General features: G+C 41.6%; 1 protein-coding gene across 2 annotated transcripts in view; it reads left to right on the top strand.

Moving 5' to 3' along the window:
• The first annotated feature begins 1,410 nt into the window (after nucleotides 1-1,410).
• LOC134798440 (zwei Ig domain protein zig-8-like) overlaps nucleotides 1,411-25,232 on the top strand; it is a 41,056-nt gene continuing 17,234 nt past the window's right edge. For both annotated transcript variants that reach the window (XM_063770880.1, XM_063770879.1), the window contains exons 1-4: nucleotides 1,411-1,628; nucleotides 8,580-8,764; nucleotides 20,164-20,280; nucleotides 24,344-24,437. In XM_063770880.1, coding sequence (XP_063626950.1) covers nucleotides 1,580-1,628; nucleotides 8,580-8,764; nucleotides 20,164-20,280; nucleotides 24,344-24,437 — 445 coding nt within the window. In that variant the 5' untranslated portion in view covers nucleotides 1,411-1,579. The remainder of the gene's footprint in view (nucleotides 1,629-8,579; nucleotides 8,765-20,163; nucleotides 20,281-24,343; nucleotides 24,438-25,232) is intronic.

Raw genomic sequence — 25,232 nt, 5'->3', positions numbered from 1 at the left:
ACTCGATCTAAATATTAGGTCGTATCTATGGAAAAACGCGCATTTTTGAGTTTTTATATGTTTTCCGAGCAATGCTTGGTCTCCCAGATGTTAATATTATTATTAACAGCTAAAAAGACATAGAATTGCAATGTTTTTTTTTATTTGATAGAAGACACAATTAAAAGCGTGATTTAGTGGTCGGAAACTATACAACGAAAAAAAGTTTCTTCTTCTTGCCCTTACCCCACGTTAAGTGGGGTCGGCACAACATGTTTTTCTCTTCCATTCTCCTCTGTCTTTCGTCACCTCAGCACTCACTCCTTTCTTTCTCGTATCCTCTTCCACACAATCCATTTAACATTTTTTGGGTCTACCATCCGCTTTCCGTCCATCAACATTCATCCCTTAAGTATATTATTTTGCCTTTATGGCCCTACTGTACCCTACCCTAACCCTAGGAATATCTCTAGTGAATTTTAATTAATTCGGTTATACGTACTGACCAGGCTTAGCTTATATACCTACATTATACACGGGTTAAGTCCAGGATGTTTACTCGACTAAGCGCTTGCCCATCATTAATTATTCAGCACCTACATCGAGATCAACGACCCGATTCGAACTTTAAGATACGTCATTACGTCTAGGTACGATATGGATTAGATATTTCCTCAAACGTTTCTTCAAACAAAACCGTCGCTTTTGACAGTGACATATCTAATCCATATCGTATCTAGACGTAATATTTGACGTATCTTTAAGTTCGAATCGGGCCGTAAGTTTGAATTATTCTATACCAGTTGGTGAGTTGGCCTTTGATCGATATAAATACTTCGGAAAGTAAATGTTTATATTTTCTGTTAAGACACCGATGGAATTTTTGATAAGCTAGTTGGCGCAGTTGGTGGGATAGGTATAGAAAACTGACCACATTTTAGTATTTTTTTTACCCGACTGCATCAGAAGGAGAGTCATGTTTTTCTAGCTTATGTATGTAGGTATTTACTATGTATGTCCATTTTTCTGGCACGCCCTACATCCCAAACGGCTGGACAGCTATTGACATATGGGCTGAGTTGATAACTAGGTACATTAAAATGAATAATTTCTCCTCTCTTTTACAACGTCGGAACCAAACCTCTTCGTTAACAAACAAGAGTTTAATCTATACCCCTGACCTTCACTACCCAAACTTATATATTCCATACAAATATTATCATAACAAAACATTACACTGTAAATCAAAACCCTGCTCAATACGTCCCAAACTCAATTACAAGCGAAAACCAACTTTGCGGTATGGATTTAAAATTGAGTTTCGAACAAAGCGTACGCTTCATAATACGAGGAGAGTTAACAACCTTACATATCCCGAAACAAGCGTTATATTGTAACACAATATGAACCTCTTATGCAAATTGGGGACAATTTAAACTGGACTCTATCGCCACGTAATAAAATACATTATCGTTTGTCGCACAGTCTCAAGTCTGTACAGGTTGTGTTTTAAGTTTTAATGTGTGGGTATTAAGGTTGGTTTTTGTTTGCAGATGTTGGGGCTTGAGAGTGAGATTATGCGACGGCACGCGAACTAGAGATGGCGCTGCTGTTTGGAGCCCTGGTGCTGGCTCTAGTGGGGTGTACAGGTAAATATGCGTGGTTAGTTTACATGTCGTAGGTGAGGGATGAAACGCGATGGTAATAATGAGTAAATATTAAGTAAGTATGCCAACGGTGTTCAACGGTCGTGATTTTACAAGCTTTTATTCAACTTGCAATGTTCCTATGTAGTTCCTATGGCCACCTCCTGTGCCCATCATCAGATCAGCTCGATAGTACCATAATATTACAGTCAACCAACTTACATATTAATGTGAAGTTTAAGCTCAATCGAACAATCGTCGGCTGAGAATACGTTTGTGCCATATCCATTTCTGAGAAAATCGTTTTTTAATGATCCCTAAAATAACAAAAAATATGCTCTATAATTGACACTAATCGGTTTTTGAAAAACACGATTTTTGAAAAATGCTGTGCCATATCCGCAATTTACTATAGGATAATTACACTCTGTCAACAGAAAATTATCACAAAAGTATGACATAACATATCCATAACTATTGTGTCATGTCATACATTATACGTTTAACATTTACTCATCAAAAAGGGATATGGCAAAAAAATAAATAAAAAAAAAGGCTTTTATTTTATGATTACCACTGTATTCACAATATTTGTTTGGTACTTTAAATAGTAAACATATATGCCTAAATGATATACTTATAAGTTCAATATTTCCTAAATGTAAAACTTTCCGAAAAATTTTTTTTTGCTTTTTTTCGCTCTCCTGCAAACCATGTATGTGACGTATGGCACAAACTTATTCTCACCCGACGCAATGGGAAGTGGGTCTACTGTAGCTTGCAAGATTTTACCCAAACATACACACACATATGTACTAGTAACTGCACTTTTGAATACGAAATTCATTATAATAGTTCAATACTCATCACATTTTTCGCGAAACATTCCATAATTATCTTTGGATATATATTATCTGGAAAAAATTAAAGCTAAAATGTCATTCTTATACAAAACAACATTTTAAACGTCAGCCGTGTACGACACTCAGCAGTCGCGACTTAACAGTCCATGAGCACTCGACCCGAATGCGTTTAGTGCTTGCGCGAGTCCACTCGACCAATTAAGACGGGGCACAATATACTACCGAGAATTTACACGACTATTACGAAAGGGGATAAGTTGTCCATACAAACCTAGTCCCCATTTTCCTCTTAAGATATTGACATTATAGAAAATATTTTTATAAATTTTATATTAATTCACTATTTACCTATAGCTAAATATTTTTGTAATCATGCCCCTTCGGTTTATTATTTTTTATTTTTTTGTAAATGTAGGAGGTAAGGCGAGATATCAAATTTCCATCCAGAAGTTTGGTATATCCGTCATTATAAGTATAAAAACATAATCATTCAGAGACTCATACAATCAGAAGTAATTTTTATATATTAGTAAATTACATTTCTCTTAAAAATAGTCACACAGATAAATAAAACTGGACAAGTGCGAGTCAGTCTCGCCCACCGAGGGTTCCGTAAGGTAGGGTCGGCTAAGATCGGGCGCTTTTTTTCAATTTTTGACAGGGCAGTTATAATTTGTTTTTCATACCCTACGACTATTTTCTAAATGTGCTGTTATTGAAAGTAATTAACAATGAAACAATGAATTGGGTGGATTTTTTTTTCTGGATACGTTACACGAAACTCTAGTGTTGCCGAAGTTCGGACTACTGCATAACTTCAACTCTGTTGGTGCGGCATTAGAGTGCATAACAGGAAAATATCCGATCTTAACTTAACAATAACATATCACAAAATCATCCTGATATTCCGCGTGGTGTGACTAGACCAACTAATTCTTTCTTTTTTGCGATTTTTTAGTCCGATCTTACCTCCTCAGGCAAATTGGAGCTAAATTAAGATTCTCAAACTTTAATAACTCAGCCTGGGAGCATTCTAAGATGGTGAATTAAGACCGGATATACATGGGTTATTTGTGAAAAAGGGCTGAATTCACGTAGATATATTGTCTTGTCATGTATCACGTTTTTTTTTTTATTATATATCCCTTTATTACGATCCGAAATTATGAGAACCTGCTGAGTTTTTTAAGTGCCTCAGTGATTAGTCCGATCTTCGGCAAGGGGAGGAAAGCCCGGATATTTTCCTACAGACGTCCTAGGCGTAATCAAAGTATACAAATCTATAGAGAATTTGCTAAAACCACGCAATAATTAACTTAAAAGGCAATAAAATGATAAATACTTACCATAGCGTGAAAACAAATTCAAGGAGGGAAGATCGGATCAAGGTGAAATTTGAAAAAACGGCAACTTTTTTTTAAACGTCCGGTGCTCACATGCTGGTCGTCGCAGCGCTGATCGCGGAATGACGGGAGGGGCGGAACAAAATGGCGAAGCAAACTATGTTGCCATCAGTGAAAAATATCGCTTCGTTTACGGTAAATTCTATGCATACGATCTTAGGTCACATCCGGTCTTAGGCGACCCTACCTTACTTTATAAGTATAATTGTTGTTATAGCGGCAACAAAAATACATCATCTGTGAAAATTTCAACTATCTAGCTATCACGGTTCATGAGATACAGCCTGGTGACAGACAGATGGACAGACAGGCAGACAGTGGAGTCTTACTAATAGTGTCCCGTTTTTACCCTTTTTGTATGGAACCTTAAAAAGAAAATCGCTTACGCATTTAAATGCTCGCGCTATGAATTCCAAATTCAAACTGGTTTTCAAATGACTCGACCGTTATACATGATGGCGCGAAGCTGCGAGCAATATCTAAGACGAAACATTTTATATGGGGCGCCACAACTCCGTAGTTGAGACTTCGCGAACTATTAGGGGAAAGTGTTGTTGACATACTTTAGTTTGCGAAGAGGAACTAAGGCGAAAGTTATATTTTCTTTGGTACTACAAAGTAGTATAATATATTTTGTCTACTCTGTAGGGTCAATACATATTCTGTAGGTTCCATTAGTGTGCATTTCATTCGATAACGTGTCGTCACGCGACGTTAAGTGTCATTTTGTTTGAGATTTTGAGTTTCCAAAACGTCCCGCTTGGCGCGCTGTTCAAAATTCCATACAAAAATAGACATATCCATATGACAAACGAGGACGCTCGTCATTACTGCAGCAGTATTGCAGCGTGACATCACTACTGACTGCATTACTGCAGCAAATGTCAAAAATCCGGGCAGCAACATCGATTGTGACATTTGCGGCAGTAATTCAACCGGCAATATAGACACGTGTCGTTCACAAGTGAATGATTTAAATGAACTAAATCTTTTGATTGAACTCGCTCACTCTTCAACTCACTGATGATTTAACTCGGTCGGTGTTCCTCGCTCGTTCTTTCCCACTCATGATTCGAATGAACTGGCCGAGCGTGAGGAGCGAGTGAGCTAGTGAGACGATGCGAATAGGTTTCGGAGCGGTTCGTAAGAATTCGGAGGGTGTCGGGAAAACATAGCAAGATCGTATCGCGTGAGTCGCCATCTTATAATATAATAGGACAATATAGGACCTTTTTTTTTACACAAATTGACTAAGCCCCACGGTTAGCTCAAGAAGGCTTGTGTTGTGGGTACTCAGACAACGATATATATAATATATAAATACTTAAATACATAGAAAACAACCATGACTCAGGAACAAATATCTGTATCATCATACAAATAAATGCCCTTACCAGGATTCGAACCCGGGACCATCGGCTTCATAGGCAGGGTCACTACCCACTAGGCCAGACGGGTCGTCAATCTTGGTCGCACTTATGACTGTGTGTATCTGATTGATTGACATCTTTCTCTACTCACTCTTGAACAATATATATATATATATATTATATCACCGCGAGCGAAAGATATGAATTAATCTTTTCAATTCACTGAAGCGTTTTGCGCATCTCTACGGCAATACTGCTGCAGTAATGCTTCTGACTGCACGGATTTATTTTTAATTTCAAAATTAAAATCGTCAAAATCGGGAGGAGTGGAAGAAGAGGGGGGAGGCCTTTGCCCAGCAGTGGGACACAATAGGCTCGCAATAATAATACACTGTGTTGTGCTGTTTAATTACACCCTGTATGTCTGCGGCTGACACGAGACACCCTCCAATTGTTATACACTATTAACAAGTTTCAAGCGCTCTTCAAATACTTCAAGTGCTGTACACAACTATGTACTTATACGCGACGGAGGTATTAGGCGGTCTCCACGCTGTATACTTAGTTTCAAAGAACATTAGACTCTAGAAGATCACAGAATCAGAGATTCTAACCCTTTTCTGTAAAGTTATACAGCAAACAAAGTTGTTTCACGTTGGTATCCAAATCGAAGAGCTTAGTCTCTTTTTAGTGTTTCGTAGTCACCTAGAAATCCTTATAGTTTCGCCATGTCTGTCTGTCTGTCTGTCCGAGGCTTTGCTCCGTGATCGTTAGTGCTAGAAAGCTGCAATTTGACATTGATAAATAAATCATGCATTGCGACAGAACGGTAAACTAAAAACGATTGAAAAAAATTCTTTTGGGTACCTCCCATACAAAAAAAATTGTGATTTTTTTTGCTTTGTTCCAATAGTGTGACATGTATTTCAATTTATAATTAATGTGTAGTCACACTACTAGGTTACGTATTAATCATATATTGAAAAATAACACAAATAAAAATATTTCATTAGTTTCAAAAATTGTTAAATGTTTTTCTTTAAAGAATCCAAAAAATTCAAAATCTCACTTGGCCTCTTTATACCTTGGCCCTCTTGCTACACGGCAGCATAGATAGCTGTACCTCAAACTCCAAACAATAGAGGCTTTCACTGCGAAGTCGCGGAACTATAACGATTTATCAAGCTATTATATTCTGTAGAGATAGCTAGGCGTCTATGTCCCATATTTCAGTTGCCCGTTTCAAAACCAAACAGTGAGTTTCAGGGATTCACGTTGTACAGTTGCCATTAGATAAATCGAAGCGACTACAGGCTCCAATTTCACCACGCTGACAGGTGCGACAATTGTAAAACATCACTGTTGCTGACGTCACAGGCATCCATGGGCTACGGTTACCGGTTACCATCGGGCGGGCCGTATTCCTGTTTGCCACCATCATTGTTTTATTAAAAAAAGCTTTATTATATCGGAAAAAATCAGATATTTCTCTTGCTAAGTTTATGACAATTGTCACAAGAAACACTACAATGTCTACAATTGTCACGAAATTCCGACATATAACTCATTACCTGTCTAGAATTATCTACAAGTTTTCTAAATCTTGACAATTGTCAGAAACTTCGCAAAAGAAATATCTGTTTTTTTCCGATATAATAAAGTTTTTTAAAATAATACAATAATGGTGGCAAACAGGAATACGGCCCGCCCGATGGTAAGTGGTAACCGTAGCCCATGGATGCCTGTGACGTCAGCAACAGTGATTTTACAGTTGTCGCACCTGTCACCGTGGTGAAATTGGGGCCAGATCTGATGTAGTGCATAATTATTTTCCTTCGTGTTTTCACGGAAACGTACGAACGTGTCTTGCTATTTCAGTCAGTCTCGGTACAAAAAGTACTGAGGTTGATTGAAGTAGCAAGACAAATACGAACGTTTCCGAGAATATGCGAAGGAAAACAATTATGCACAACATCAGTAACATGATTCAAATTATAATGTCAGTGCACGTTCGAATTGAATTGATTGAATCTTTGCTTTACACTAGGGCATGGTCTAATAAAACATGGTCTTCTATTCCCAGAGTGACACAGGCCTACGTCACAATAACATGGCCGCTATATGTAGCGCTATCGCATATTATCATATAGCGCTGTCGCATGATGACGTAGGCTTGTGTCAGTTAGGTGACCTAGATAAGACGGGAATAGAGTACCAGGCGGAGTATATTATTATACCATGCACTAGGGGTACAGACATGCCACTTTTGGTACTGAATGTACTTTCGACGTGTTCTATCCTTCGAGCAACACCGGCTTCCGACACGACGGAAGGGAGGAGCCCAAGCGATATCTTACCGTACAAATCGTTCTGCCATTTTTTGCGGGGGAAACGTGCACACAGTCGCACTTCTCACTCGCTACATAGAAAATGACACACGTCAAAGACAAATCGTGCAGTCCGCGATCTCTATTGTGTACGGATTAGTCACAACACGCACCGTGCTAGTTGTGTGCATGCACAGTTGATCTTGTACCCCGGCAGAGGGGAAGTGCGAATGCGGACTCCATTCCGTGTTGCTCGAAGGTTCTACCTGCTACTAACTATAGATACTTACTGTACACATCTTTGTGTGACCTCTTCGGAAGCGCTTTATGAAACCGAGGTCGTGGGTATGTAATACACCGCCTATACAAAAGTATCCGTTCAGCGAGCCATGTATTGTTTTAATATTAAACTCGGGAGTATTTACGAGACCGGTTTTTTTTCATTACGCGGAGCTGTTTTGCATGTAAAGTGCGCTCGGAAATTAACTGGTCTTTATATTAATGTTTAGTAAATGTAAAAAGCTTGAATGGGTGAACTGAAGTTTAAATGGAACGGAGCATTGTTTGAAAACTTGGGTTTTTTTTAATAAGCTCTATGAATGCCGTGGAAAATAATGAGTTGGTTTGGAATTATATTGTTTTTTTGTATTTTTTTTTATATCTGATATCCGAGGGCCACTGAGAAAGTGAAATAGATATATCTATTCATGAATTCACGAAAGGTGTTACCACTAAAAAGACAAGTCGATCACGGATTTTTAAAGACATTTCATTCACGTTCCACATAAAAAAATATGTACATTGTAAAAAATTTACTAATGTACCTACATAACCCCTGGAACGCGAGTCCGACTCGCACTTGACCGGTTTTTTTTCTTCAGCTAAGACCGCCTGTTGTTACCTCTGTCTTCATGTATTATGTGTGTCTCTGTAAATGTATTTCGAGGTGGTGCAATAAAGAGGATTGGTACTGTATTGTACTTTTTTCCAGGATGTACGGACAACATAAACGGTGTGAACACGGACAGCGTGCAAGAGCTGGACTACACGGACGTGGACCTGGGTCTGGCGCAGCGTGGGCCACACTTTGATGTGGCGTACTCCAAGAACGTCACGGCGCTGGTCGGGAAGACTGCGCAGCTTAACTGCAGAGTGCACGATCTTGGCAACAGAACGGTAAGTTTTTGTTTTACTACAGACAATGTTCAACATATATTTTGATGTGGCGTACTCCAGTAACGTCACGGCGTTGTTTGGGAAGACTGCGCAGCTTAACTGCAGAGTGCACGATCTTGGCAACAGAACGGTCAGTTTTTGTTTTACTACAGAAAATGTTCAACATATATTTTGATGTGGCGTACTCCAATAACGTCACGGCGTTGTTTGGGAAGACTGCGCAGCTTAACTACAGAGTGCACGATCTTGACAACAGAATGGTCAGTTTTTGTTTTAAAGACAATGTTCAACATATATTTTGACGTGGCGTCCTCCAAGAACGTCACGGCACTGGTCGGGAAGACTGCGCAGCTTAACTGCACAGTGCACGATCTTGGCAACAGAACGGTTAGTTTTTGTTTTAAAGACAATGTTCAACATATATTTTGATGTGGCGTACTCCAATAACGTCACGGCGTTGTTTGGGAAGACTGCGCAGCTTAACTGCAGAGTGCACGATCTTGGCAACAGAACGGTCAGTTTTTGTTTTAAAGACAATGTTCAACATATATTTTGACGTGGCGTCCTCCAAGAACGTCACGGCACTGGTCGGGAAGACTGCGCAGCTTAACTGTAAAGTGCACGATCTTGGCAACAGAACGGTCAGTTTTTGTTTTAAAGACAATGTTCAACATATATTTTGATGTAGCGTCCTCCAATAACGTCACGGCGTTGTTTGGGAAGACTGCGCAGCTTAACTGCAGAGTGCACGATCTTGGCAACAGAACGGTAAGTTTTTGTTTTAAAGACAATGTCCAACATATATTTTGACGTGGCTTACTCCAATAATATCACGGCAAAGGCCCCGTAGACAGCATGCTAATCGCTAACGCTTCGTAGCGAACGAAACGCAACTATCAATGTCACACTGGAAGAGCGATAGAGAGACACAAAGCTATTCGATGGCGAAGCGCAAGCAATGGTCACCTTGGCTAGGACGCCTGGTCGGGAAGATGGCACAGCTTAATTGCAGAGTGCGCGATCTTGGCAACAGAACGGTAAGTTTTTGGTTTATCAAAGATAAATGGTTCAACAGATGAGTCTGAGTAACAGCGTTTTTCGGAAAATGGTAAAGGGCAATTTCACAGCAATTCGAGATGAAACATTGAGGCCAACAACTGTGATATCAAAATGATACCTAATCTAAATGATGTTAGTCGCGCGAGAATTTTGCTCGTACTTGTCCGTACACGAATCTAGTGGCAGGAGTGAGACGCACGGGTGCCTAACATCATTTCTAGATGTTATTTTGATGTGACAATGACAATGTATGTTTGAATTGGCCTCATTTAGTCATATTCGCAACACGAGTGTAGGCCAGCATTTACACACAGCACACAGCAGCTGCACAGGGCGTCTAACTGACCATGTAATTTTAGTTTTAATTTTAATTTTAAATTAATGTTATTATTTTTTATTAATTTATTTTTTATTGATTCTAATTTTAATTTTAATGTACATATTGAGTGTGTTTTATGTGTTAATTGTGTAATTATGGATCATGTATCTGAAATAAATGAATTTATTATTATTATTATTCTCTTTATTTATTTTTCGTCTTACGTTAGGTTTGTTATAATATGAATATAAAAGTAAAATATAAAAACACTTACAAAACAATAAAAAATACATATAAACACATTATAAAAAACCTAACCTAGGGTGCCGCCGGCAGCGGGGCTTGGCCCAAGCTGCCGGTGGTCAGGGCCGCAGAGTGAGGAACCGACGTACTATACGCGCCGTGTCCAATATTACCGCCTTCTGCATCTGACCCTTGATACAACCACCCAGCGAGAGTCTCTCTAGGTGATGGTCGAGACTCTTCGCTATGAGACCGTTCGCTGACACAACTATCGGAACAATGATCGTCGAGTCAACATCCCACATGGCGGTAATCTCGTGAGCTAAGTCTAGGTACTTGCTGGACTTGTCCTTCTCGGCCTTCACGAGATTCTCATCATGGGGGATGGTGACGTCGGCGAGCACGGCCCGGCGCTGCGATCGGTCTATCAGCACGATGTCAGGCTTATTGGCGACAATAGTCCTGTCGGTGATGATAGATCGATCCCAATAGAGCGTGGCACGACCATTCTCGAGAACAGGCGCATTAAGTACTTGTAGTACGGTACTTCGCGGTCCACAAGGCCGTATAGAAGAGCAAGTTGCTGGTGAATAATCCTGGCTACGAGATTATGTCTGTGCAAGTACTCACCGTTAGCAAGATGAGAACAACCGGAAATGATATGCCTGAGTGACTCTCCGGGACGGCGGCATGCCCGACAAATGTCGACCGTACCGTCCTTCAGGATATATTTCCGATAGTTGTTCGTCATCATCACTTCGTCCGCAATTGCACAGGCAAAACCCTCGGTTTCTCCGAAGAGGTCCCCGAATCGTAACCAGTTCACCGACGCGAGCAGGTCCACATCGGGTCCCGTGAGGGCCTTGTAGAACCGCCCGTGTAGCGCCTTACTCTCCCATGCCGCCTTGCGATCCGCAGCACTTAGTACCACAGGTTTGCGCCAGTTCTCGTTTGCCAAGGAGAGCGGCGTGAGGTTCCTGTCTACTGCCACCACATCACGATGCATCCCACACTCGTTGTTAAGGAAATAATTCCTGAGATTGTACACCTCGCGGTTGTGGAGATCCTTGGCGTTTAGGAAGCCTCGGCCTCCACACTTCCGTGGGATGTACAATCTCATAACTGACGAGCGTGGGTGTAGCATGCGATGTGTGGTGAGCAGTGACCGGACCCTCCGATCCAGGGCGTCCAGCTCGGTCTGAGTCCACCTTAGTATGCCAAAGGAGTATGTGAGAAGAGGCATTACCCAGGCGTTGAAGGCGCGCACTTTGTTGCCTCCTGACAAAAGACTGTTAAGGACTTTTGTGAGCCGACTGAAAAAGCGCTCCTTCACCGACCGTCTAATACCCTCGTCCTCAATACCCAACGACTGTGACATACCAAGGTATTTATAGGTCTCTGATTCAGAGATAGACCTGAAAGACATTGTCTCAGAAAGTTGTAAATTTGTTGAATTTACAACCTTCCCCTGCTGTACATGCATAACCGCACATTTATCGACACCAAACTCCATGTTGATGACACTACTGAAGACTTCGGTGGTTTTCAGTAGCTCCAACAAGCCTTGGGTATTTGGTGCAAATAATTTGAGGTCATCCATGTACAGAAGGTGAGAAATAACTTCACCCTCTCTCCGAAGCCGGCAACCTAGTCCCAAATCCTTCAGCAAGGTGCTGAGGGGATTCAGAGCTAGGCAGAACCATAGCGGACTCAGACTGTCGCCCTGAAATATTCCTCGCTCAATCCTTATAAAATCCTGTGGGCCAGGTCGGTCATCCCCGCCTCCTGGTTGACGAAGGACTGTGGTCCACTGCCCCATACACGCGCTTAGGAAGGCTCTCAAAGCTGCATCAACTTTGTACAGCTCTAAGACCCTCCCCAGCCATGAATGAGGCACCGAATCATAGGCCTTCTTGTAGTCAATCCAAGCGGCTGAGAGGGCCCCCTTGGTCCGCCGGATTTGTTGGCAGATGGTCATGTCTATGAGGAGGAGCTCTTTAGTACCACGGGACCCAACCCTACATCCATTTTGAGCAGAGGCCAAAATATTGTTTGCGACAATGTGCGCGTTGATTTTTGCTCTCAAAATGGATGTAAGGAGCTTGTAGAGTGTAGGCAAGCATGTGATGGGTCTGTAGTTCTTCGCTTCCGTGGTACTACCGGACTTATAGAGCAGGAAGGTGACACCAGTTGTTAAGGAAGGTGGGAGAGAACCAAGTTCGAGGGCTTGTTGAAATTGTGCTGCTAAGTAGGAGTGCGAGCATCGGAACCATTTTAGCCAGAAGTTGTGCAATCCATCCGGCCCAGGACTTTTCCAGTTCTGGGCCGTGCGGATGGCACAACTTACGTCATCGGGGCTGATGGTGACTGCCCCCATAGGTTCAATGGACTCGCACTCACGCTCGACAACACTCATCCAACTCCCCTCGGTGTGTCCGACAGGCACCGACCAGATGCTACGCCAGAAGTCATTCATGACAGTAGCATCCGGTGGCCGCGAGTCGGATGCACGAAGGTTGGTTTCCTCCCACCTTCGGTACATCTTCCTTTGGTCACTCTGGAAAAGACGATTCTGCTGGAATCGGTCCACACGCTCTCTGTAGCGGCGAATACGGTTTGCCCATGCATAGACTTTCTGCTTTAGAAAGTCGATGCGCTCCGTAACGTTGGCCATGTAGTCGCGGGGCCTGATATCCGTCCCCACGAATGCCTGGTTTACAAAGCGCATTACTCGGGGGCGATTGTTGCCCCCCCTGAAGCAGATCAGCTTTGCGATAAGAGTCCTAAAAGAGCTGATACGTCGCTCGATCCGTATTTGCCATGCGGGGGCACCTCCGGCGGTCCTAGGTGCACGTTCAGAGTCCGGAAACTTGACTCGTGCAACACGGCACGCCGCGATGGCTCCGCAATACATGATCGCGTGCGTATCATCTAAATCTTTACTAGTCCGCAAATATGGCTCTAGTAAAGCGTTTAGGGCTCCCATTAGCGCTAGATTGTGTTTATTCATAGGCAAACGTGGTAATCGTGGCCTAGTATCGGGTGTGGAGCGGTACCGCGTAATCGCCTCGTCCAGAGTCCTCCTCAGTTGCTCATTGAGTTGGTTCCCCCCTCTGTAGCCCCATAGTAGGCGCGCATGACGTTCTCATTATTGGTTTGAGACCATCGCATGCGACGCACTACACCACCGGCAGCGGGAGCCGTGGGCGGGGCAGGATGTCCCGCAGGCCCCAAGCGTGCCGACAGCGGTGGCCGCCCGCGCCGCGCAGGTGGTCGTGACGGCGGTGGCGGCGGCCCGCACTCATCGCTCGACTCGCTGGTGTCGGGCGCGGTGGCGAATTCATCGCCCGACGACGATTGCGAGGAGACGGATGATGCGGACGGGGGTGGTGGGCGTGCGTTTCGTGGAGACGCTAGTTGAGCTCGTGTTTTGCTTCTCGTTTGCATTTTCGTTCACTTAGGGAGTTTTGTCGTACATGTTGAACATTATTTTCCATGGTCGATTATGATAACCCGTACATATATACGTAATAGTATGTAGTAGTCTTGGATTATATTTTTCGTAAAATTAATGTAGAAAGCAACATGTAAATACAAAATCTAGAAAATAATTTAAGAGATTTTACAAAAACACGACTGACGTTGACAGCGTCATTTTACTTTTTTATTATTATTATTATTATTTTAAATTCTCTTTTTTTTTCTCGGCTTTCACCGGTGTAATACTGCTATGCACGGGCCTAGGCCAAGTGCATGTCAGGTAAGTATTCTTACATTTTCATTCGTTGAATGTGAATCAGGTTGAGCAATCATGTGTCTGGGAGTGGTGTGCGTTTCTATGTTTGTGGTAACTGGTTCTATAGGGTTTAAAGTTGCATGAGTGATGGCTTGTGCGGTTCGTCTCGTGACAGCAGGGGCTTCATGGTCAGTTTGTAGGAATTTTCTCACTATTCGGCATGTATTAAGAATAACGGCTTTTTGAAGTAGCTGGAATGTTTTGGGTGGTAACTTTAAGGTCTTTAAGGATTGATGCAGCTGTGTAGGTATTACGCCTGTACTGGATAAAACTATAGGTACTATAATTACTTTTTGGAGATGCCATATACGGGTTATTTCATCTTTCAGTTCTATGTATTTGGTAAGTTTTTCGGCTATGGTACTCTGTAAATTGTGTGTGTTAGGAACGGCTATGTCTATAAGGTATCCTGTTTTGCAAGTTTTATCTATTAGTGTGATGTCAGGTCGGTTGTGGTGGGTGGCTCGGTCAGTTAGGATGGTTCGGTCGAAATATAGTTTGGCTGTAGGGTTTTCTAGCACACTTTCAGGCTTATATTTATAATACGGCTCTATGTCAGTTACAAAGTGTTGTTGGAAAGCAAGTTTCTGATGGATAATGTTCGCAACTTGGTCATGTCTATGTTTGTAGTCTGTCTGGGCTATTGTTTTACATGCACCTGTAATATGTTGAATGGTTTCGGGGCAGCTATTGCATTTTCTACATGTGTCAATGGCTAAGGTTTTTGTAATGTGTCGTTGGTAGTTTCTGGTCTCAATTACCTGATCCTGTATCGCCAGCATGAAGCCTTCAGTCTCCGGGAAGAGCTCACCTCGACTTAGCCACGCGTTCGACGCCTCTTTGTCGACATTAGGTTGGCATAAGTCTTGATGATGTCTACCGTGGAGAGACTTCCTAGCCCACTCGGCGTGTTTAGCTTTGTCATCTGTCAGGTTTTCATTTTTTTGTGTTGTCATATCTTGCAGATTTAATGGTGTGAGTTTGCGGTCATTGGATGCTGTTACTTTGTGTAGTGTGGAACTCTCGGATTTGGTGAAAAAATACTGTCTCAAAGTTGTGATTTGTCTGTTATGCAGGTTTGTTATGTCAATGACGCCTCTCCCCCCTTCTTTCCTTGGTAGTGTCAGTCTCTGTATACAAGATCTTGGGTGGTGTTTACGGAATCTAGTCATTGTCGTGTTAATTGTGCGTTGCAGTGCTTTAAGGTCAGATTTGGTCCAATTTATCACACCGAAAGAATAAGTGAGAACAGGTATGGCAAAAGTGTTAATAGCTTTTATAGTATTTCGGGCATAAAGTTGTGATTTTAAGATTATATTTAGTCTGTGTCGGAATTGTTGCCTTAGTTTTTGTTTGATGTCTCCGTGCTGTATTTGGCGTGATTGGTTGTATCCTAAATATTTATATGTCTCTTGCTCGTTAAGCGAATCAATAATTTCACCGGTTCTTAATCTGTAGTCGTGTCGGTAAATCTGTCCAGCTTTAACAGAGTTTATTTTACATTTGTCTATCCCGAATTCCATTTTAATGTCATTGCTAAATTGTTCTGTCAAGTCAGTCAGTTGATATAGGTCGGTTTCGTTTTTAGCGTAAAGTTTAATGTCGTCCATGTATAATAAGTGGTTTATGTTCTCAGTATGTCTGTCCGTGTCTGTATAATGTAACTGGTATCCTGCTGTTGTTGTATTTAAGGTATTAGAAAGCGGGTTTAATGCCAAGCAAAACCATAGGGGGCTCAGGGAATCACCCTGAAATATACCTCTCTGTATTTTAATTGGGTCAGTCTCTATTACAGTGGTGGGAGTAGTAAGCCTAAGTCGGGTTGTCCAGGTGGTCATGGTAGTCTTTAAAACGTTAATGATTTTCGGATGTATTTTATATATCTCCAATACTTGTAAGAGCCAGGAGTGAGGAACGGAGTCGTAAGCTTTTTTGTAGTCTATATACATCGAGTATAAGTCGGTCTTAGTTTTGGTTACATGTTTCAGGATTACAGAATCTATAGTTAATTGTTCCTTGCAGCCCTGACTGAACTTACGGCACCCTTTCTGTTGTTCAGCCAGGATGTTATTGTCATTAATATGTCTGTATATTAAATTAGAGATGCAGGCTGTCAAAATCTTATAGAGGGTTTGCAAGCATGTTATTGGTCTGTATTTAGCTGGATTGGCAAGGTCGTTTTGGTCTTTCGGTATCATAAACGTAGTTCCTGAAGTCAAGTACAGTGGTATTGTACTAGGGTCGTCAGTAAATTTATTTAAGTAGCTGTGTAAGAAGGGATGGACGTTTGTAAATTTTTTGTACCAATAACTATGTATGTTGTCTGATCCAGGTGCTTTCCAATTATGTGAATTACTAAGAACTTCCTTAAATGTGTCGATCGGAATGTGCTGGTAAGCCATTTCTGTTGTATTAGTGTCATTTCTAACAATTTCAGTCTTAATCCACTCGGCATCAGTGTTGTGATCAATTGGGTTCTCCCAAATTCCTGCCCAAAAGTTTTGCAAGTCGTGTGAGTCCGGCAAGTTACTTACTATATTAGGGTTATTATTGTCTGTCGTATTTGTAGTGGCCTGTCTTACATTTCTATAAAATAGCTTCTCATTGGTTTGAAATTGGTTATTCTGTTGTTTTCTTAGCGTACATACTTTATATCTGTTTAAGCGTCCTGATATGAGTGCCAGTTTTTGTTTTAATGTGTCTAGTGTGTGTGTAAGCTGTGTGTTTGGTTCTTCGTGTACAGAATGAATTTTATATTGGTCAATGATGTCATTTACTTGTTTTTCTAGGTTTATACTTCTGGTCCCTGCAATGAAATGTGTTACTCTACCTATTTTAGTTCGTAAATCTTGTAGTCGTCTTTCTAATCGTCTTTGCCAGTGCGGTCTTTTGTCTTTATTTACAGAGCGAGATCGGGAGCTGTCTGTGGGTTCCAGTGATATTTTTGCCCCGTTCACTTTCGCAGCAGTCCATGCTGCACTGTATATTGCTGTTTGCAGAGTATCAAAGTCTGTGTCTATGTTAATGTACTCAGGAAAAGTTATATTGTTAAGATATTGCACTATGTCTGCCAACTTTTTTGATGTTTTTTGTTTTGGAATATAAGGTCTACAAGTCGGGTCAGTATCTGTAAAATGTTTGAATGTTTGTTTAAACGTTTCGTCTATCAACAGGTTCCTTTCAGAAATGGGATCATTGTATGGAACATTGTCAGGGCTATCTGGTTGAATATTTTGTAAGAACTGGGTTTCAAGATCGGGCTGTTGGGTTGTATTGCTCTGTTCAATATCTGGGATGTGGTCATCGGAATTGTATATATTTATAGATAGTTCTTCAGCAATCTGTTGTTTTAATTCTGTCAATCTGGTATCAGTTATTTATTTATTATAGCTCTTCGCTGATCAGATATTCGTTGTTCGCTAAGATGTGAAAGAGCAGGGAAACTGTTTATAAAAGCATCGTGCAACGGTTTTCGGTACGAAGTTCTGTTGGTTTCAAGTTCAGTAATTCTGTAATATGATAACATGATCGATTCGTTCTGTTCGTTTGTCCATCTTAACCGTATTTGAGCTTGCATACTATGTGATTCTTGATTATTAGAAGTGGCGCGTGTGTAGGTTGTGGTAATACTAGTGCGTATAGTAGCTAATTCGGCTTTTACTTCGTCATATATCTGATTCAACGTCTCTTGTGGTAGCAACTTACTTCGGATAATGGCTCTCCTCTGGTCACCTACTCTTTGTCGGCTAACTGTCATATTTGGGAATTTTTCTATAAATTTTATGTGAAGTGGTTCCAGATACGCTTTCGTGTCAGTGTCCAGTGCAGTAAGATAAAGGTAAGTGCGCATAATAAACGTATTCATTTCATTCGTCCATCTTTTGCGCGATTTGGAAGCTTCCGAGGTGGGTACAAACTCAATGTCGGGAATGACATCTTGTACAACACCGTCGTGCGTGCTAACGGAAGATAAAGTAGACGTTTTCTTAGACATGTATGAAGGTCGCGTTGATGGTATCGATGAGAAAAGGGATTTGTCGTCGTCTGAAAAATTAGTCACGGAAGTCGCGGAGCTATCTCCGCCCCGCGGGCGGAGGTTGTATTTCCTGGAAACAGCAAAACGTTCACGGTTTGCGGCTGTAGTAGATTCTTCGATGGGAGCCCGCCTGCTCAGCTCCGCATCGCCGCTGGTTCGCATGCTGTGGCACCCAGCAGCGGCTCCAGGTGCGCCCCGACGATCGCCCTCGGGAAGCGGCACTTCTGCGGCTGTAACAAATTGTTCGATGGGAGCCCGCCTGCTCAGCTCCGCATCGCCACTGGTTCGCATGCTGTGGCACCCAGCAGTGGCTCCAGGTGCGCCCCGACGATCGCCCTCGGGCAGCGGCCCTTCTGCGGCTGTAACAAATTGTTCGATGGGAGCCCGCCTGTTCAACTCCGCATCGCCGTTGGATCGCATGCTGTGGCATCCAGCAACGGCTCCAGATGCGCCCCGACGATTGCCCTCGGGTAGCGGCCCCGGACGTAAACTTCTTGATCGTAACTGCATCTTTAATCTAGAAAAGGAAGGATAAAAAAGAAAAGGAGGGAAGAAGAAGAGAGGATAGGATAGTTGGAATCTTAGTTTGGGAAGGGTAAGCCTAGTTGATATTGGCGCATATATTTGTATCTCCCTATTATTGGGGTGTGGTCTAGGTGTTTCAACCTCACATCTATAGCATCACCAACCCGTAAGCCCGCCCACCACGACAAGGTGATCCCTTTGGGGGGTTATTATTATTATTATTATTATTTACCCTTTTTTTTAATATTACGTCGGGGGCAAAAATGCCTGGTGGTAAACAGTTTCCGTAGCCTATGGACTCCTGCAACTCCAGAGGTGTTACATGAGCGTTGCTGACCCTAACACTCCGCACCCTCGTTGAGCTCTGGCGACCTTACTCAGCGGCAGAAACACGAAACTATGTGTATTTGATTGCGGTTTTCTGAAAGGTGTAGGTACTTCCCCAGTTGGGCTCTGCTCTAGATCTTGAATAACATCCGCTGTTCTGTGCCCCACCACACCAAGTGAAATGCCAGTGCTCATATAGTTTGAATAATCTCAGGTGAATTTTTCGGGCTCGGACCCTAATCTGTTAAACAAAAGATATTGTTTCCTTTATAATAAAATAATAATAAAATGCGTTTATTTTCAGACAACAAGGTCCATAGTATTGTTAGTACGTACTTAAAATAACAAATATAAACTAAAATTACAACTTAAAATTAAAAACTAAAATTATTAATACTAAACTAATAGGTACTACAACTAAAATGAGTTAGTATTACTTAATTTAATAACAAAAAATCTAAAACTAAAAGCCCTGCATGACAGCCGTGCGAGCGGTTTTATGCAGTGATTACAATGCTTACTGCTAAAAGCCCCGACGTAAGTAACGGGAACAAACCCATTTAAAAAGCAAATTTACCATTCTAATTATATGGTTCAAATTCTTGAATCAGCTCATTCGGAGATAACACGTTTTTGCTATCTCTAAAAACAAGACCACCCTAATTGTTCTCTGAACAAGCTGTCATATGAATTAGAACCTTAATACTATCACGATAGCTGCTTTTTAAACGACATGGTTGCTTTGGCACGTGGCTGTAGACCGCTCTTAAAAGAAACAAAGGCTTTTGTTTAACGGATTAGCACCCGAACTCGAAAAATTCACCTGAGATTATTCAAACTATACCTCTCTTAATATTTTACATGGTACTTTCGCCCACGAAAATACCATGTAAAATATTAAGACCTGTGGGACCCATCCCACAAGACCGTACTCGGGGTCATGGCAAGCCACGACGGCGATAGCGAGTTTACCTTGACGCCTTTGATAGGAACTGGTGGGAGACGGTCAAGACCAGAATACGTGGAAGAGGGGGCTTTTGCCCAGCAGTGGGACACTCTAGGCTCATATAAATAAATAAATATTTTTTGTGCAGGTCTCATGGATCCGACACCGCGACATCCACCTACTGACGTCCGGTCGGATGACGTACACCTCGGACCAGAGATTCATCAGCGTCCACAATCCTCACACAGAAGACTGGATATTAAAAGTGAGTCAAATGTTTAAAAAACCGGCCAAGTGCGAGTCGGACTCGCGCACGAAAGGTTCCGTACCATTACGAAAAAAAAATCACGTTTGTTGTATGGGAGCCCCACTTAAATATTTATTTTATTCTGTTTTTAGTGTTGTTATAGCGGCAACAGAAATACATTATCTGTGAAAATTTCTAGCTATCATTTTTAATAAATTTTCTTGCTGTCTGTCTATCTGTCTGTCTGTCACCAGGCTGGCTGACAGTTCAGTTGAAATTTCACAGATGATGTATTTCTGTTGCCGCTATAACAAATACTTAAAAGTACGGAACCCTCGGTGGGCGAGTCGGACTCGCACTTGTCTGGTCTTTTTAATACGCATGCCATCTGATACGGGAGACCCAGTAGGGGACTAAATAATAACTTAATACACATGTAGTGCATATTAATTATTTTCCATCGCATTTTCACGAAAACGTACGAACGCGTCTTGCTATTTCAGTCAGTCTCGGTACAAAAATTACTGAGGTTGACAGATGTAAGTGTGATAAATACGAACGTTTCCGAGAAAATACGGAAAACAATTATGCTCTACATCTGTAACATGATTCCAAATTATGCTAATGTCAGTGTACGTTCGAATTGACCTGATTCAACCTTTGCTTTAAGGAGCTCACTCATTACCAGTTCGCCGGAAGATATCAGCCTGTCAGTTAAACGCAAAATTTGACAGCTGCGAACAACTGACAGGCTTATAGTCCGGCGAACTGGTAATCTGTGGGCCCCTTAAAAGCAAACATTTAAACTACTTTCGACATCTTAAAACCTCCATTCCTTTTCGGCTCAATGTTCCAGAACGTCTCACACGAACGATCTATCTTAAAGTTGGACACGGAGCGCCCCAAATAACTAGACTGTGTGATTCCTTTGAATGCGCGAGCGTAGACGAATACCTAAACCAATGAATAGAATAGTTTATATACATAATTGCTCTCCTATACCTTACACACACACTCACAAGCACAAATCTCACAATTGTTAATTTAGGTTTAGTTTTTTCCAATGTTCCAAGTGTTACTTACCAAATCTTTTTGATGAGTCCCAAGATACAGGTTCAGCCACAGATATAATATATACATATCTATATTCATATCTGTGGGTTCAGCCTAGTTTGGGGATCACCGGACACCTTTCGTGCATGCTACTGTATCTTCGTAAGTCCCCGTGTACTTGTACAAGTACAAATCAAATTCGAGTTATGAACTCTTATAGAAATAAAAAAAAGTTCCATATTCAAAAGCGTAAAAATTGGCTTGGGTCTTACGAGGGTATACTTACGCAGCGTACTACGTAGGCGAAAAACACGCGAACGCGAAGCGAAGCGATGCGGCGCGCGGTGAATCAATCCTTTGATACCTATAGAAGTGGCCTACGTGGGCGATCTCGTTGCGAACGCGAACGCCTTGGGCCCGCCGCGCCGCGCCGCGCCGCGTTCGCGAGTTGTTCGCTTACGTAAGACGCAGCGTTATTAGTTATTCTCAATAAATTTATTCTTATTCTTATATAAGAAAAAAACGTACATTCTGACATCAAAAATATGTCATTTTGTCAAGTTGCGAAAGCTAAAGACGCTGGTTTGATTCCAACCTTGGCCACTGGATACCTTGGATAGGTATACTACATCTACATTCTTACGACATTCATTTCAGTTTATAAAAGTTTATATATATGTCGGGAATCGTGGGCGTATCATACTATCGGCAGCACATCAGAACCTTCAATCGTGGATGACGAGGGCCTTCAATGAAATACGATGTTTAACTCACAATCTTTACTGCACAAGACTCATTACAAATCACAGCACGCGATACGTTTCTTATCTTAAGCAAACCAGTGGATTAAATAAAATAAATATTGGGGACATCTTACACAGATCAACCTAGCCCCAAACTAAGCAAAGCTTGTACTATGGGTGCTAGGCGACGATATACATACTTATATAGATAAATACATACATATAGTTACATAGAAAACACCCATGACTCAGGAACAAATATTAGTGTTGATCACACAAATAAATGCCCTTACTGGGATTCGAACCCAGGACCATCGGCTTCGCAGGCAGGGTCACTACCCACTAGGCCAGACCGGTCGTCAGATTAGACCCAAGAACCGCCACAGAAGACCACAGACGTCATCTTCTCCCGTTCTTTCTTATCAGAAGATTCATTGACAGCATAACTTCAATTGTTCTGGACTTCAATTGTTTTGACAGCGCACTCTATGACGCCTCGGCGGAACTGCGTCGAATCCCACTCAGGTGTACGCAACACCCTAGTTTGCTCTATTGGTCAAATGTTGCGTTGATAAAACGCCTCTTGAAGGCGATAGATGGCACATTTCAGCCATTCTCCGACATATAAAATACACACAATCCAGTTAATTCCAGTTAGCCAATACTTTTAAGTACCAAGTTGCTTCCAAATAAATAACAGAGACCATCAAATAATAAGGACAATAGATCTCATAAAACGTACTTTATCATTGTTATAGACACCGCTGCTGCACACTACCTACTTACTTATCAACTTATCTGGGAGCCTACCAACTATACTTTGTGAAACATATTCTTCAAATGCTGTAGAGGTCCAATAAGAAAGATCTTTTTTAGAGTTCCGTACACAAAGGGTCAACACGGGACCCTATTACTTAGACTCCAATGTCACCAGGCTGTATCTCATGAACCGTGATAGCTAGTTGAAACTTTCACATGTGATGTATTTCGGTTGCCGCTAAAACAACAAAATACTAAAAACAGAATAAACTAAATATTAAAATGGGGCTCACATACAAGAATAGCCTATTTTTAAATTTTTTTCCGTAATGGTACGGAACCCTTGGTGCGCGAGTTTGACTCGCACTTGGCCGGTTTTTTTGCTCTCTTTGGACATTTACACACACCCTTTTCGACGCCGTGTCAAACACAAAAGCTGTCACGCGGACGCCACGTCACCGAAGTCACAGATTAATAAATAGTTACTACGTAACAGATACTTCATTCCCAAACAAAAGCAAAAATACCTACGCTGTAATAGCCTACAAAACCTTAATAATAATACCTGCTGCTCAGGACAAGAAGAAATGTACCATAAGTACGCGCACAAAGAGTCGAGATTGTGTTGCCCGCCGTGCGAGTCACGTGCCAACGCGTCCTCGTAAGAATGCGCTAGGGTTGTAGCTACCCTACCTATGATGATTATTGTAATAAAACGAATGTTGCGAATCAAATATGTTTTAGTTTTAATATAATGATTTATCATTTTTTCCCTTCTCGGAATTCTCTGTTATTAAAATTTTATAGTGAAAATATCCTAAATCGCGTAAATAATTTTAATAAATATTCAGGAGCAAAGCAACGGTTTTTAAAAGTTGTAATACGGTGCTACCGGCCGATTAATTATTATAAATCATAAATCATTAATTATTACGTCGTCAAAATTATTTAAAAATACTTTTTCTAACCCTTCAATATAATTATTAAACGTTTCAGGTGGGACCTTTAGCCCGCCATAAAAAGATGAATCTTTATTATAGGCTTTTTCCTTTGTTTTTTTGACTTTTTCACCCATCTACTGCACAATAATTACGTGGTTTCGGCATTTCGAAGCATAAGCGCGGGAAACGCGCGGTGCAATGCGGTGCGAGCGCTGAGGCGGGCGTTCGGCGGCCCTCTGTCGGTTGTATCGTCGACGATACGCCGAGCGGTAGGCATATAGCGCGTGGCCTTGAGCGTGGGACGGAGGCCTGCCGAAGTGTCAAAACTGAAATTGAATTTTATGTATATGCACGTAGGTCTATGTTGCTCTGTGGTCTGTGACCGATTAATCGGTCTTTGGCGTTGAACCTGCGGTGCGGATATATTGGTAATTGGCGTCCAAAAGCTTAAAGTCTCACACTGTAGATACTACAGTTTTCGTTACTAATCTATCCCTGCAAAATAAATGGTCTCACATTTTAGTCCTTATCACTAACCGGTCTCTCTCATAACCCAGTTTCTAACACATTTCTTTTTTCTTTTAGATAAGGTTCCCACAGCGGCGGGATTCGGGAATCTACGAGTGCCAAGTCGGCACCACCCCGCCCATTGGTCACCGGATGTATCTATCCGTCGTTGGTAAGTTTATTTCGTTAATAAAAACTTATAAATTTAAATTTTATAGGCTATAAAAGTTGGCAGCACAGCAGGGTCAAACACATTTAAAAAAGGCCACTTCTGTGGATAATACAAAGTTAACGACTCTGGTACATAGATATCCCGTTTTTCTTATTTGCGTCTCAAGTAGGTACTGAAAAAATGTATCCCGCCTATAAAGGTGCCGCGTAAAAATTAGCTTTAGGTTCCCTTAAATTTGCGATGTCTACAGGAAAAACGCGAACGAGTTTGCTAAAAATGTGTATGACCCAGCACGTGGATCGAACCACGGATTCTTGGATTGAACCTTGTATGAGTTTTTCGGAACTTATGTACGATACACCATTTGATATTTACCAGTCGCTTTTCGGTGAAGGAAAACATCGTGTGGACACCGGAATAATCCCAATAAAGGCCTAGTTTACCCTCTGAGCTGGACAGTTACTCAATGTTTGTAAATGGCCGCCATTTAAAATTTCTTTATTCTTCTTATAATGTTAATCTGAAAACTCCTTTTTACCTTGCTGGTATTGCCATTGTAAGTAATTGATGGTGGGTTCCTTCTACATCGAGTGGTTTAGCAAGGAAGAATGTATCTCCCAAGGCTCCCAAAATGTATGCACACCTCCTGGGATGGAGCAAACTTGGATAACATGCATTTAGGACCAAATGAATATATTAAAACGATTTTCAGCTTGCCGGAAATTCCTCAAAACTCATTTTTTATGTAATTTGATAGGCCTACCAATTTGTTAACCAAAACAGTAACACAGAGCT

The sequence above is a fragment of the Cydia splendana genome, chromosome 16 (assembly GCF_910591565.1).
Source record: "Cydia splendana chromosome 16, ilCydSple1.2, whole genome shotgun sequence".
NCBI lineage: Eukaryota > Metazoa > Arthropoda > Insecta > Lepidoptera > Tortricidae > Cydia > Cydia splendana.
The sequence above is the reverse complement of the archived record's forward strand: the minus strand, read 5'-3'. Positions and strand labels throughout refer to the sequence as shown.